Source organism: Oryctolagus cuniculus, chromosome 8 (genome assembly GCF_964237555.1).
Source record: "Oryctolagus cuniculus chromosome 8, mOryCun1.1, whole genome shotgun sequence".
Classification (NCBI taxonomy): domain Eukaryota; kingdom Metazoa; phylum Chordata; class Mammalia; order Lagomorpha; family Leporidae; genus Oryctolagus; species Oryctolagus cuniculus.
Genome location: NC_091439.1, coordinates 94,511,126 through 94,524,889, shown reverse-complemented (window position 1 = coordinate 94,524,889; position 13,764 = coordinate 94,511,126). Strand labels below are relative to the sequence as shown.

Here is a 13,764-nt window from a genome sequence, read left to right as displayed (position 1 = left end):
AGGGACCTGTGAGGACAGGTCAACTGATTTATTTATTTTTAACAATTTATTTTATTTGAAAGTCATTGTTACACAGAATCAGAATTACACAGAGAGAGTGTGAGTCGGAGATTTTCTTCTGCTGGTTTACTCCCCAGATTGACTGTTATGGCCGGAGCAGGGCTGATCTGAAACCAGGAGCAAGGAACTTTTTGGGCATCTCCCATGTGGGTGTAGGGGCCTAAGCACTTGGGTCATCTTCTGCTTTCCCAGGCACATTAGCAGAGAACTGGATCAGAAGTGGAGCCAGTGTCTCAGGTGGTGACTTTACCAGCTTTGTCACAGCATTGGCCCCAATTAATTCATTTAAAAATCAGTTTAATAAGCCCATTGCATATTAACATAAAGAGCATTGTTTTTAATTTTTTTTTTTTTTTTTTAATTTGAGAGGCATAGTTACTGACAAGAGAGAGGGAGAGACAGAGAAAGGTCTTCCATCCCCAAGTGGCCATAATGGCTGGAGCTGAGCCGATCCAAAGCCCAGAGCAAGGAGTTTTTTCTGGCTCTCCCACGTGGGTGCAGGGGCCCAAGGACTTGGGCCATCTTCTGCTGCTTTCCTAAGCCATAGCAGAGAGCTGGATTGGAAGTGGAGCAGCCAGGACTTGAACTGGTGCCTCTATGGGATGTGGGCACGGCAGGCGGTGACTTTACTTAATGCACTGCAGCACCGGTCCCAGGATCTATTTTATTATATAGAAGATTAAAGTTACAAATTCAGTGCCTTAAGGGACCTGGAGTCTAAGCAGTACAGATGGTTCCTGACTTAGAATGGTTCAGTTTACTAATTTTACAATTTCACAGTGGTGCAATGGTGATACATATTCAGTTCAAATTGTATTTCAAGTTTTGAATTTTTTTTTGAATTTTTCACGTTGGCAGTATGTACTATGATACTTATGTGGTGCTGGGCAGTGGCAACAAGCCATAGCGCTCAGGCACTAAGATAAGACAGTGACCAACCAATCATCTATAGTGTACTGTGTTGCTGAACTATGAGGTTTGGTAGTTCAGGAGTGTTAAATGCATTTTCAACATAGGATATTTTCAACTTATGAAGGATTTGTTGGTAACTAACCCTATTGTAAGGCTTGTTAGAGAATCATTAGGGAATGATGGGGGCTGATAAACTGGAGAGCGTATTCCACCTGATGGAGGTGAGTATGACTTGGCTCTGATTTTTGCCAAGAGGAAGTAGAAGCACAGTGTTGTTTGTTTTTTTCCATTTCTAAAAAGAACATATAAGTCCAAATAGTTTATGTGAAATTAATAGCTTTCAACCACTGAAACTAATTCAATCTTTAAAAGTCCCATTTGAGTGAAATAATAGGTTAGCTTGTAAATAATAGGTTAGTTTGTAAACTGTTCTGAGAAGTAACTAAGGATTCTTTCAGACTTCAAGCAACCTGAATGATGTAGTAAGAGGAAGGGGGCTTAATCACCCTGGTTTTGCTAATCATGATACTTTTGTTTATCCAACTTCTCTTTTTTGAGCCTATTTAAAGTTAAAATACCCTATTGAGCATTAACTTTTCTTTTTTAAATTCAAAATAGGAACTAACAACGTCTCAGAAAAGTGGTGGGAATGTTCTTCAGATGATGTATGAAAAACCTGAACGATGGTCTTTCACCTTCCAATCATATGCCTGTCTCAGTCGAATACGAGCTCAGCTTGCTTCTCTCAATGGCAAGCTCAAGGATGCAGAGAACCCTGTATTATTTTTTGAACGATCAGTGTATAGCGACAGGTACGTACAAATAAATGGCTTGCATTTGGCTGTTTAGAGCCTTTTATTTTTTTTAAATTTATTTATTTATTTGAAAGGTAGAGAGAGAGGAGAGAGGGAGTGGTCTTCCATCCACTGGTTCATGCCCCAAATGGCTGCAACGGGCAGAGCTGGGTCGATCCAAAGCTGGGAGCCAGGAGCTTCTTCTGGGTCTTCCACTTGGGTACACGGGCCCAAAGACTTGGGCCATCTTCTACTGCCTTCCCAGGCCATAGCAGAGAGCTGGATCAGAAGTGGAGCAGCCAGGTCTTGAACTGGAACCTATTTGAGATGCTGGCACTGCAGACGGTGGCTTTTACCTGCTACACCACAGAGCCGGCCTGTCAACATTCTTTTGACCTCCAAAGTTACCTCAGAGAGAGGCTCTCAAAAGTTGTTGGTCTCATGACCCCTTTCCATATGTATTATTATTCATGAGTCCTCGGGCCTTTCTGATTTATGTTTTTAGAATTTATTGTTATTTAGGCCGGTGCCGTGGCTCAATAGGCTAATCCTCCACCTTGCGGCGCCGGCACACCGGGTTCTAGTCCCGGTCGGGGCGCCGGATTCTGTCCCGGTTGCCCCTCTTCCAGGCCAGCTCTCTGCTATGGCCAGGGAGTGCAGTGGAGGATGGCCCAGGTGCTTGGGCCCTGCACCCCATGGGAGACCAGGAAAAGCACCTGGCTCCTGGCTCCTGCCATCGGATCAGCGCGGTGCGCCGGCTGCAGCGGTGGCCATTGGAGGGTGAACCAACGGCAAAAGGAAGACCTTTCTCTCTCTGTCTCTCTCTCTCACTGTCCACTCTGCCTGTCAAAAATAAAAAAAAAAAAAAAAAAGAAAAAAAAAAGAATTTATTGTTATTTAAAATTACTACTAAAAAACCCATTTCATATTAGCACAACTAACATACTTTTGGAGGCAGGCTTTTTTTTTTTTTTTTTTTTTTTTTTTTGACAGGCAGAGTGGACAGTGAGAGAGAGAGACAGAGAGAAAGGTCTTCCTTTGCCGTTGGTTCACCCTCCAATGGCCGCCGCGGCCGGCGCGCTGCGGCCGGCGCACCGCGCTGATCCGATGGCAGGAGCCAGGAGCCAGGTGCTTTTCCTGGTCTCCCATGGGGTGCAGGGCCCAAGCACCTGGGCCATCCTCCACTGCACTCCCTGGCCACAGCAGAGGGCTGGCCTGGAAGAGGGGCAACCGGGACAGAATCCGGCGCCCCGACCGGGACTAGAACCCGGTGTGCCGGCGCCGCTAGGCGGAGGATTAGCCTATTGAGCCGCGGCGCTGGCCTTTTTTTTGACAGGCAGAGTGGACAGTGAGAGAGAGAAACAGAGAAAGGTCTTCCTTTTCCGTTGCTTCACCACCCAATGGCCACTGCAGCTGGTGCACCGCGCTGATTTGAAGCCAGGAGCCAGGTGCTTCTCCTGGTCTCCCATGCGGGTGCAGGGCCCAAGGACTAGGGCCATTCTCCACTGTACTCCCGGGCCACAGCAGAGAGAGCTGGACAGGAAGAGGAGCAACCGGGACAGAATCTGGCACCCCAACTGGGACTAGAACCCGCCGCAGGCAGAGGATTAGCCTAGTGAGCCGTGGCGCCGGCCTGGAGGCAGGCTTTTGATGCAGTGGTTAAGATCCCACTTTGAGGCCGCTGCCACGGCTCACTTGGCTAATCCACGCCTGCGGTGCTGGCACACTGGGTTCTAGTCCCAGTTGGGGCGCTGGATTCTGTCCCGATTGCTCCTCTTCCAGTCCAGCTCTCTGCTGTGCTCTCTCTCTGCCTGTCAAAAAACAAACAAACAAACATCCCACTTTGAATGCTTACATCCATTATCAGAGTGTCTGGGTTCAAGTATGGCTCTGCTTCTGATTCCAGCTTCCTGCTAATGTGGTACCTGTGAGACAATAGGTGGTGGCTTAATACCTTCAGGGATGTTATCCACGTGGCAGACCTGTAGTGAGATCTGAGCACCTGGCTTTGGCTTAGCCCAACCCCAGCTGTTGTGGCCATTTGAGGGTGAACTACCAGATGCAAGGTCTTTGTTTTTCAGTCTCTGTCTATGCATTTTTTGTGAATCTCCTTAATGTTTGACTCAGTTAAAGACTGCTGAGCTTTCATTTATGCTATTTATGCCAGAGCCTTGAATTGGATGGAATCAATTTGATAAATTTGATAAATTCTATTTGATAAATTCTTCTGATTGAAGCTTAGTAGTATTAGAAATCATCTGGCCTTTCATAACACCTCTGAAAGAATCTCAAGGGCTTCCAGGGAACCCCAGACCACAGTTTGAGAATGACTGGCAGGAACATACTTCCTATTGTTGGAAAGAGTAGTTTTTTCAGCTTTCCAAGGATTCTGTATGCCACAGGAAAATGTTTCATGTCCACTTAATAGATATGTTTTCTCTTTTTGTGGTTTTTTTGAAATGATAAGCTATATTGATGAAGACTCTCTTTCAGGTATATTTTTGCATCTAATTTATATGAATCTGACTGCATGAATGAAACGGAGTGGACAATTTATCAAGACTGGCATGACTGGATGAATAACCAATTTGGCCAGAACCTTGAATTGGATGGAATCATTTATCTTCGAGCTACTCCAGAAGTAAGACCCAATAAAAATTTGTTTCATTGAAAAAGTTTTTTTAAGAACTTATTTTTTTTATTTATTTAAAAGGCAGAGTTACAGAGAAAGAAACATTTTTTTTTTTTTTTAAGATTTATTTATTTACTTGAAAGGCAGAGAGTTACAGAGAGGCAGAGGCAGAGAGAGAGAGGTCTTCCATCCACTGGTTCTCTCCCCAAATGACTGCAATGGCTGGAGCTGGGCCAGTCAGGAGCCAGGAGCTTCTTCTGAGTCTCCCATGCGGGTGCAAAGGCCCAAGGACCTGGGCCATCTTCCACTGCTTTCCTAGGCCACAGCAGAGAGCTGGATTGGAAGTGGAGCAGCTGGGACTCGGCGCCCATATGGGATACTGCCACTGCAGGTGGCAGCCTTACTCACTACGCCACAGCGCTGGCCCTGAGAAATCTTCCATTCTCTGGTTCACACCTCAATTGCCACAACTGCCTGGTCTGGGCTAGGCTGAAGCTATGAGCCTGGAGCTTCTTCCAGATCTCCCACGTGGGTGCAGGGGCCCAAGCACTTATGCCATCTTCCACTGCTTTCCCAGGCTTATTAGCAGTAAGCTGAATTGGAAATGGAGCAGCTGGACTTCAACTTTACTGCGCCCAGATGGGATGCTAGTGTCACAGGTGGAGGCTTAACTTGCTATGCCACACCACCAGCCCCTTCATTGAAAATTTTAAGTAATATTTAGAAATCCTGGGGCCGGCGCTGTGGCGCACTGGGTTAGTCCTCTGCCTGTGGAGCTGGCATCCCATATGGGCAGTGGTTCTAGTTTTGGTTGCTCTCTTCCAGTCCAGCTCTCTGCTGTGGCCTGGGAAAGCAGTGGAGGATAGCCCAAGTGCTTGGACCCCTGCACCCGCATGGGAGACCAGGAGGAAGCTCTTGGCTCCTGGCTTCAGATAGGCGCAGCTCCGGCCATTGCAGCCACTTGGGGAGTGAACCAACGGAAGAAAGACCTCTCTCTCTGTTGCTCTCTCTCTCTCTCTCTCTGTCTCTGTGACTCTGCCTGTCAAATAAATAAATAAAAATCTTTTTAAAAAAGTTAGAAATCCTTTCAGTGGCATGTAGCAAAGGCAATTTAATTCCACACACCATCCTCCACACCCTCTAGTTATCTACCTCCAAACATATAACTATAGGTGGAAGTCTTTTGCTTTCTCAGGACACTAGAAGCCCAGACTTGGAAGTCACTCTTTTAGGCTCTTGTCTGTTCTTCCTCACTTAAATTTTATTTTTCATTATTTCTTCCTAATGTTTGCAGGCTCTCTCATTCCATCACAGTAAGGAATTTGTTCAAGCAACTCCTAGAATATAGACTTCATGAGGTGGAGCTTTGGGTGTTTTAATTACTGTTGAATTTCCAGTGCCTAGAACAGGGTCTGTGTTTGTAGTGGGAACTTGGTAAATGTTTGCTAAATGAATGGTGAAGTTAATGGAGGTCCATTTCCAGAATCTTTTATAGTTGTTATGGCTTGGAATGAATGGATAATGACAGTTATGTTCTAGAAGAGACTTAGAGGACCCTTGCCATTTTCGTTTATAAGAATGAGCTCACTGGGGCTGGCGCCGCGGCTCAATAGGCTAATCCTCCACCAAGCGGTGCCAGCACCTCAGGTTCTAGTCCTGGTCAGGGCGCCAGATTCAGTCCCGGTTGCTCCTCTTCCAGGCCAGCTCTCTGCTGTGGCCAGGGAGTGCAGTGGAGGATGGCCCGAGTTCTTGGGCCCTGCACCTGCATGGGAGACCAGGAGAAGCACCTGGCTCTTGGCTTCAGATCAGCGCGGTGCACCGGCTGCAGTGCGCCGGCGGTGTCGGCCATTGGAGGGTGAACCAACGGCAAAGGAAGACCTTTCTCTCTGTCTCTTTCTCTCACTGTCCACTCTGCCTGTCAAAAAAAAAAGAAAAAAAATGAGCTCACTGGAAAATGTGCCTTTCATGATAGGTTGTAATAGGTATTATATTTATACATGATATTATGTAATGAATTCAGAAGATCAATTGGTTGCTTTTGATAAAATAGATAAAATAAATAATAAGATTATATTTAGTAAGAAGTCTTCCGGCTTTAATGCTTGCATTCTCATTGTTTCTGATTTTTTTAAAATTTCTTTGTTAAATAATAAAGAAGGAGAGCAGGCATTTTTTTGCCTAGTAATTCAGTCACCTGTTTGGACACCTGCATCCCACAGAGAACCTGGATTCTATAGGGAGGCAGTGATGATGACCCAAGTAATTGAGTTCCTGCCTCCCACATGGGAAACTTGGATTGGTTTCACTGCTGGTATTTTGGGGAGTGAGCTAGCAGATAGAGTCCGGTCTTTCAAAAAAAAAAAAGAGATAAGGAAAAAAAGAGTAACAAGAGAAGTGCTGATAAATAAAATATAAATGCCATAACTTCCAGCCTAAATTAGTTTTGTTTATGATGTCTTTTGGTTAAAAGAATGCTTAATTATTGAAAAGAGAAAGTAGATTTGGAAGCACAGTTTTTATGTTGCCATAATCTTATGCATGTCATTTTTGTTAGCGGAAGAAGCTCCTTACTCCTAGCCTGGATTGGCCTAGCTCCAGCCTTTGTAGCCATTTAGGGAGTGAACCACTGGATGGAAGATATTCTCTCTCTCTCTCTCTCTCTGCCTCTGCCTCCCTGTAACTCTGCCTTTCAAATAAATAGATAAATCTTTGAAAAAAGAAAGGAAGAGAAGTGAAGTGTTTGATCTTGCAGTAAGTAGTCTGTGGTTGGCATAACTGAAGAGCACTAGAAAGCAACATTTTGATTGCAGCAGATAAGAATAATTGTTTTCTTTTTCTCCCCTCTTTTGTTGCTTGCTTTTAGAAATGCTTGAATAGAATATATTTACGTGGAAGAAATGAAGAGCAAGGCATTCCTCTTGAATATTTAGAGAAACTTCATTATAAACATGAAAGCTGGCTCTTGCATAGGACACTGAAGTAAGACCTCCTTATTCTTGGTTACTGTTCATTTTGAATACCTTTATTGCATTTTAATGCTTGGCACCATGTAAAAGTTTCCATTTAGTAATTTTATTTATTGATGTCTCCCAGAAAATTAGGTGTAGATGTGATTATCTTGATTGCAATGAGATCTTGTTTCCTTAAAGTTTTTGTAACTTAACGTACCCCAGTGGTACTCATTGACAGTATAATATATTGAGTTTTTACTTTAAATGATAAAGTAGGAATATATCTGTTTATGTCACTTAAATATTCTTTCAGAAAGAATTTTAAGATACAGTCTTCTGCAGACTACAAAAGTTATACCCACAGTGCATAATAAGTGTTGGTTAAGATGAAAAAGCCATTACATTTGTGTATTTGTTTTAGGAATAAACAGTTAATATAGGCTTAGGTTCTACCTGTACGTTTAGGCATCTGTGGGGGTCTTGGAACATTGCTCCTATGTATAAGGAGCGATCATTGTAATATATTTCAGATTTGTTTCTTCGAGCATGGTGTGAGAGAGTATAGCGTGGTTGTTGAGAGTGTAGATTGTCTTTAGTCAGATTGTGACTTAAGTGCAATCTCAATAGTGTGTACAGAATGACCTCTGGACTTCAGTTTTCTTATCCAAAATGCAAAAATTCCTACTTGTTATTTAGTTTGTTTTTGACTAGAATCACGTTAGAATGCTTTGTTTTATATATTTTTTTAACCTATAAATTGAATTCCAATATGTATAGTAAATCTAAATGAGGAAGAAGGAGCTGTCAGATGAATACTTGCAGGGTAACTTTAGTGTAAAATGATTGACAAATATTTTGATTTTCCTAAGATACAAGTTTTTATTGTTTCTATTTTTTATATTTTCTGATTATTTTGTTCATCTCTTTTTTTTTTTTTTTTTTTTTTTTTTTTTTTTTTTTTTTTTTTTTTTTTTTTTTTTTTTTTTTTTTTTTTTTTGACAGGCAGAGTGGACAGTGAGAGAGAGAGACAGAGAGAAAGGTCTTCCTTTGCCGTTGGTTCACCCTCCAATGGCTGCCGCGGCCGGCGCGCTGCGGCCGGCGCACCGCACCGATCCGATGGCAGGAGCCAGGAGCCAGGTGCTTTTCCTGGTCTCCCATGGGGTGCAGGGCCCAAGCACCTGGGCCATCCTCCACTGCACTCCCGGGCCACAGCAGAGGGCTGGCCTGGAAGAGGGGCAACCGGGACAGAATCCGGCGCCCCGACCGGGACTAGAACCCGGTGTGCCGGCGCCGCTAGGCGGAGGATTAGCCTAGTGAGCCGCGGCGCCGGCTTCTTGTTCATCTCTTTTTAAACAGAACCAACTTTGATTATCTACAGGAGGTACCTATCTTAACATTGGATGTTAATGAAGACTTTAAAGACAAACATGAAAGTCTGGTTGAAAAGGTATAGTTAGACAAAAACTAGATGATTTGTCATCTCTAAAGAAATCTACTAAAGGAAATTTTTTAATAGAAAAGGTTACATAAAGTTGGGTTAAGAAACAGTGAAGAGGTGAAAAGTACTTTAGATTGTTTAGACTGTTCTGACTTTAAATTCCAGCTTGGTGACCTGCGCTAAAATAAGGATCTTCTTTATCCTTTACTTCCTTTCCTTTACTGACCATTCTTTCCACAGCACCAATATTTAGATATCTTAACAGTGAACTGCTTGTGAAGTTGAGTTTATTTTTTTTTTATGAGATTCCGTATGGAAGCTATTTAAAGCTGTAAGATATGGATCTCTTTCCGTTCTAAGCTGAAATCTTGAGAATAAAAGATTTATTTTTCGTTTCATTAGATCACAAGGGATGAATTGACATTGCCCGATATTTGTGTCATTGTCTTAATTAGTGTTAATTTATCTCCCCAGATAATGGGGAGTTGATTGTTCTTTTAAGTGAGTTGGTTACACATATTGATAAAGGAACTGGGAGATAATCTATTGATATACACTTAAAAGAATAGTAAGGGGAATTGTGCAATGATTATCCCTGTACTCTGGTTAATTAACTTAGTGATCTATGGTCTAAAGAAGAAGTCACAATTTTTTTCTTTGGTTTTGAGAAAAAGCTGATTTTTTTTCTTTGTCTTGTCATGAAGTGTCTGCTATTTACTGTAATAGGGTGATGACATTCATAGGGGATATATTTCAAGAATTTTGATCTCAAACGTTTTACAAAATACAATAGCAAATGGTTGTTTTTCCCAATATAAACTAAAGCATATTTGAAATTTAAGTGATGTGTTCCTACCATTGATAATGTTACAAATATAGGATAGAAGTCACTTAAGGGGCCAACGTTGTGGTGTAATGGATAGAGCTACTGCCTACAGTGCCGGTATCCCATGTGGGTGCCATTTGGAGTCCCAGCTGCTCTACTTCCAATCCAGCTCCATGCTAATGTGCCTGGGAAAGCAGTAGAAAATGACCCAGGTCCCTTGGGCTCCTGTGTTTATGTGGGAGACCCGAATGAAGCTCCTCCTGGCTTTGGCCTGGCCTAGTCCTGACCATTGTAGCCATTTTTTGGGAGTGAACCAGCAGATGAAAGATCTGTCTCTTCCTCTCTAGTTCTGCCTTTCAAATGATTAAAGTAAATCTTAAAAAAAAAAAAAAAAAAAAAGTAACTTGAGACTATTAAATAAAATTGTCAGTCTTTTTAGAACTATCAACTGAATCTGTAAAGCACTTTTTCAAGTTACCTAACATTTATTTTACTAAGAATTATTTCACTTTATTTATTTTTACTTTTATTGATAGTGCTAGCAATTGGCTTTTTAAAAAATTTTTTTTTTTTTTTTGACAGGCAGAGGGGATAGTGAGAGAGAAAGGTCTTCCTTTTTGCCGTTGGTTCACCCTCCATTTGCCGCGGCTGGTGCGCTATGGCTGGCGCACCGTGCTGATCCGAAGCCAGGAGCCAGGTGCTTCTCCTGGTCTCCCATGGGGTGCAGGGCCCAGGGACTTGCGCCATCCTCCACTGCACTCCCTGGCTATAGCAGAGAGCTGGCCTGGAAGAGGGGCAACGGGGACAGAATTCGGCGCCCTGACCGGGACTAGAACCCGGTGTGCTGGCGCCGCAAGGCGGAGGATTAGCCTAGTAAGCCACAGCGCCAGCCTAAAATTTTTTTTTAAGATTTATTTGAAAGTCAGAGTTACACAGAGAGAGAGAGAGAGAGAGCGCTGCAGGCCAGGGCATTAACCCACTGCGCCACAGCGCCGGCCCCATCTTTTTAAGATATTTTTACATGGCAATGGTTTTTGACATTATGTAGTTTGGAATATGTAGAGAACAAGAGTCTTGCATTGTGGTATTTCAGTTCGCTAGATTTATTCACTGCTTATATAACTTTCCCCATATACTAACATTTATGCTTCAGAAAAATTACAAATATACTACATGTCTAACTTTCAGTTTTTTAAATTATTATAGTTATTAAAATTATCAGTAATAAAGCTGTGTAATCAGTGGTCCATGGTATTTAAATGAATAGATTATAAAATTAATGTTACAACTGTTTTAGAACTTTTTCTTTTTTTTTTAAGATTTATTTATTTACTTTGAAAGAGTTACACAAAGAGAGAAGGAGAGGCAGGGAGAGAGAGAGGTCTTACATCCACTGGTTCACTCCCCAACTGGCCGTGCTACAATGGCCAGAGCTTTGCTGATCCGAAGCCAGGAGCTTCCTCTGGGTCTCCAACGTGGGCGCAGGGGCCTAAGAGCTTGGGCCATCTTCTGCTTTCCCAGGCCTGGACAGGAAGTGGAGCAGCTGGGTCTCGAACCTGCGCCCACATGGGATGCTGGTGCTTCAGGCGGTGGCTTGACCTACTATGCCACAAATCCGGCCCCAGAACTTTTTAAATTCCGATGTAAATTAAATAACTCCTAATCTTTTAGGTCATTCATCTTTTACTACTGAAGTATGTAACAGTATTTGTAGGGAAAGTAAATGATATGACATTGGTACAGAGTTACTTACTGTTGGGTAGACACTTTTAATTGAATATGATTTTTAGATATGAAGGGTCTTCAGAATGTTCATGAAAGATATATATAATGAAAAATATGCCTGAATTTTAAAATATATTTTGTATCCAAATAAACATCTTTTAATTTCATCTTTTGAAGTGCCTTCATATTTCAAATTAGTCAAGGAATTACATTAATATTTTTTTGTCTTCTCAGGTCAGAGAATTTTTGGGAACCTTGTGATCTTACTGAAGACTACAGGTGACCATATGGTTCCAGATCCTTCAGCTTTGTATGTCTTCATAGCTCCACATTCATGCAAGTCTTTTTAGAAAACCCAAGTTTTTAACCATCTTTGTTCCAAGATAAAAAGATTGTCTTAATGAATTTCATGTAAAACTTTAAGACCTCTTTCTCTAATTTTTTTCCCTTCCTTTTTTTTTTGTTTAAAATGACATTTAGTTACCTTTCACAACAGGAAGTCTGGAGGTAGTTGGTTCTAGAATCAGTATAGTGCCTAACTTGTGCCTTATAAAGGCCAAGCCTCCATTCTATCTTTCCCCATAGTCTTCCTCAGAAGATTTTTTTGTTTTTTGTTTTGGTCATGGTGCTTCTCACTTTGCTGGTAACCATTTTCTTAAATGGTAACTTTAATGTCACATAGTAAATGGTGTGTGTCCTATGTAAATTAGTGCACCTATTAAAAGTTGAAAAGTGGAATTTAAGGAATCACAGTAATAAGGATTCTGAAGTTTTATTTTAAATGTTTATCAGATGCCTCTCATTCCACCTTAATTTATGTGGAAAATAAGGTCCAAGTTCAGTATTTAATGACTTCACTGATATTTATTAATATGTCTATAAAAATGTTTGTAGAGCAGGTTTGACTTTGTTCCCAGTTTGGCAATGGGGGTAACCCATCTTAAGTCATTTAGTATTTTCTCTACCTTTGCTTCTCATTTGTAATAAGGATAATCTTTCACTTATCCTTTTATGTGAAATTTTAGAGGACTGAAGAGAAACTCTTTCTTAATAGATAACTGAAAGTTATATAAAAGTGTAAAGATTCAGTGTACATGGAGCTTAAAATTGCTACCTGTTTTATCTCGGCTCTGACTATTCTTTTTGAATGGAAAATTATTATAGTTGAAAGATTTGTTTAATCTATAATTGTCCTTAAGTCATTTGAGTTGGAAGTGTAGTTTGTTCTAAGTTTCTTACCGAATATGAACTATTAAGGGAACATAGTGTATAGTTTTTCTCTACTGTTTCTTCTTTACTTCATACTTAGAAGTCAGAAAGTAAAGCCATCGTGAACTATCTTATTAGCAGTTTGGTCTGTTTAGTCCCACCTCTTATATCCTGACTCATACTGCTTTTTGTACTGTCTGGATTAATTAGGTAGCCTGCTATTTTAAAGTTTACATACAAATCACACATTTCTACTTTGAGAGCATTGTGGTTCCTCTTCACTTCATAGTTTGTTTTATTTTGTTTTGTTCCTTTCAGAGAAGTTATTGATAAAAGATGTTCTTGCTTTTTGTGTAATATATCATGAAAGTATTATCATTTTTTGTTGAACTAGGAAATAAAGTTTAAAAATACAAGGAAGTTGAAACTTCCATTAATGTCACACTTATTTAATCTTAAAACTACTATGTGAATAGTTACAAAAAGTCTGCTTAGATTCATCTTAGCTCTGTGTATGATTAAAGAAGTTTTTTTTAAGGTATGTAGCATACTTCCATTGTATTTAACCTTTATTTCTATTTCATGTTTTAGAAAAATCGTGTGCTTTTTGGAATGAAGGAAAAAGTCACATTTATTTTGAAACTACCATTTTCTTTCCTCAAATGTCATGTTTTATTTTTTGTTTCTTATTCAATGATGACAATGTTTTGGATTAGCCAGTCTGGATGCACTGATCTTTGAAACAGTGACTTAATTTCAAATCTGTAATTACTATTAGTATTTAAACTGTCTCTTCTGTGTGTTTTTGGTTAATTTTTGTTTGAAATACATGAACTTGTCTACTTATTTACATATTTGTTAATAAATAAGTTTAAATCTAATAAACTACAATGGAGGTAATTCATTGATCTATTTAGAATTAAAATTTTATTATTGAAGAAAATTACAAAAATAAAAGAGGGAAAATGGTTTATATAAATTACATTGATTATGTTTTAAAGGGAGGCTTTAATTCAGTCATTTTCAGTAGCCTTTAAAAATGTTTAATGACTTTTTAATCTGTAGAATTAAATCAGACTAATAAAAATACATTGTTATTTATTTGTGATAACAAAAGCTGTACTGATATGGTGGGAACATGAATTGAGCCAAGTGGTCTGTTTTATTTCTTGGGTATTTTCCTATATTACTTTCCATCAGCGTTTATTTATTTTTTA

At 40.5% G+C, this 13,764-nt stretch overlaps 1 protein-coding gene across 1 annotated transcript in view; it reads left to right on the top strand.

The window, feature by feature from the left end:
- Positions 1–13,432, top strand: part of DCK (deoxycytidine kinase) — a 29,047-nt gene extending 15,615 nt beyond the window's left edge. The window contains exons 3-7 of the mRNA XM_051819742.2: positions 1,591–1,784; positions 4,260–4,407; positions 7,262–7,377; positions 8,706–8,796; positions 11,573–13,432. Coding sequence (XP_051675702.1) covers positions 1,591–1,784; positions 4,260–4,407; positions 7,262–7,377; positions 8,706–8,796; positions 11,573–11,599 — 576 coding nt within the window. The 3' untranslated portion in view covers positions 11,600–13,432. The remainder of the gene's footprint in view (positions 1–1,590; positions 1,785–4,259; positions 4,408–7,261; positions 7,378–8,705; positions 8,797–11,572) is intronic.
- Positions 13,433–13,764: the final 332 nt, after the last annotated feature.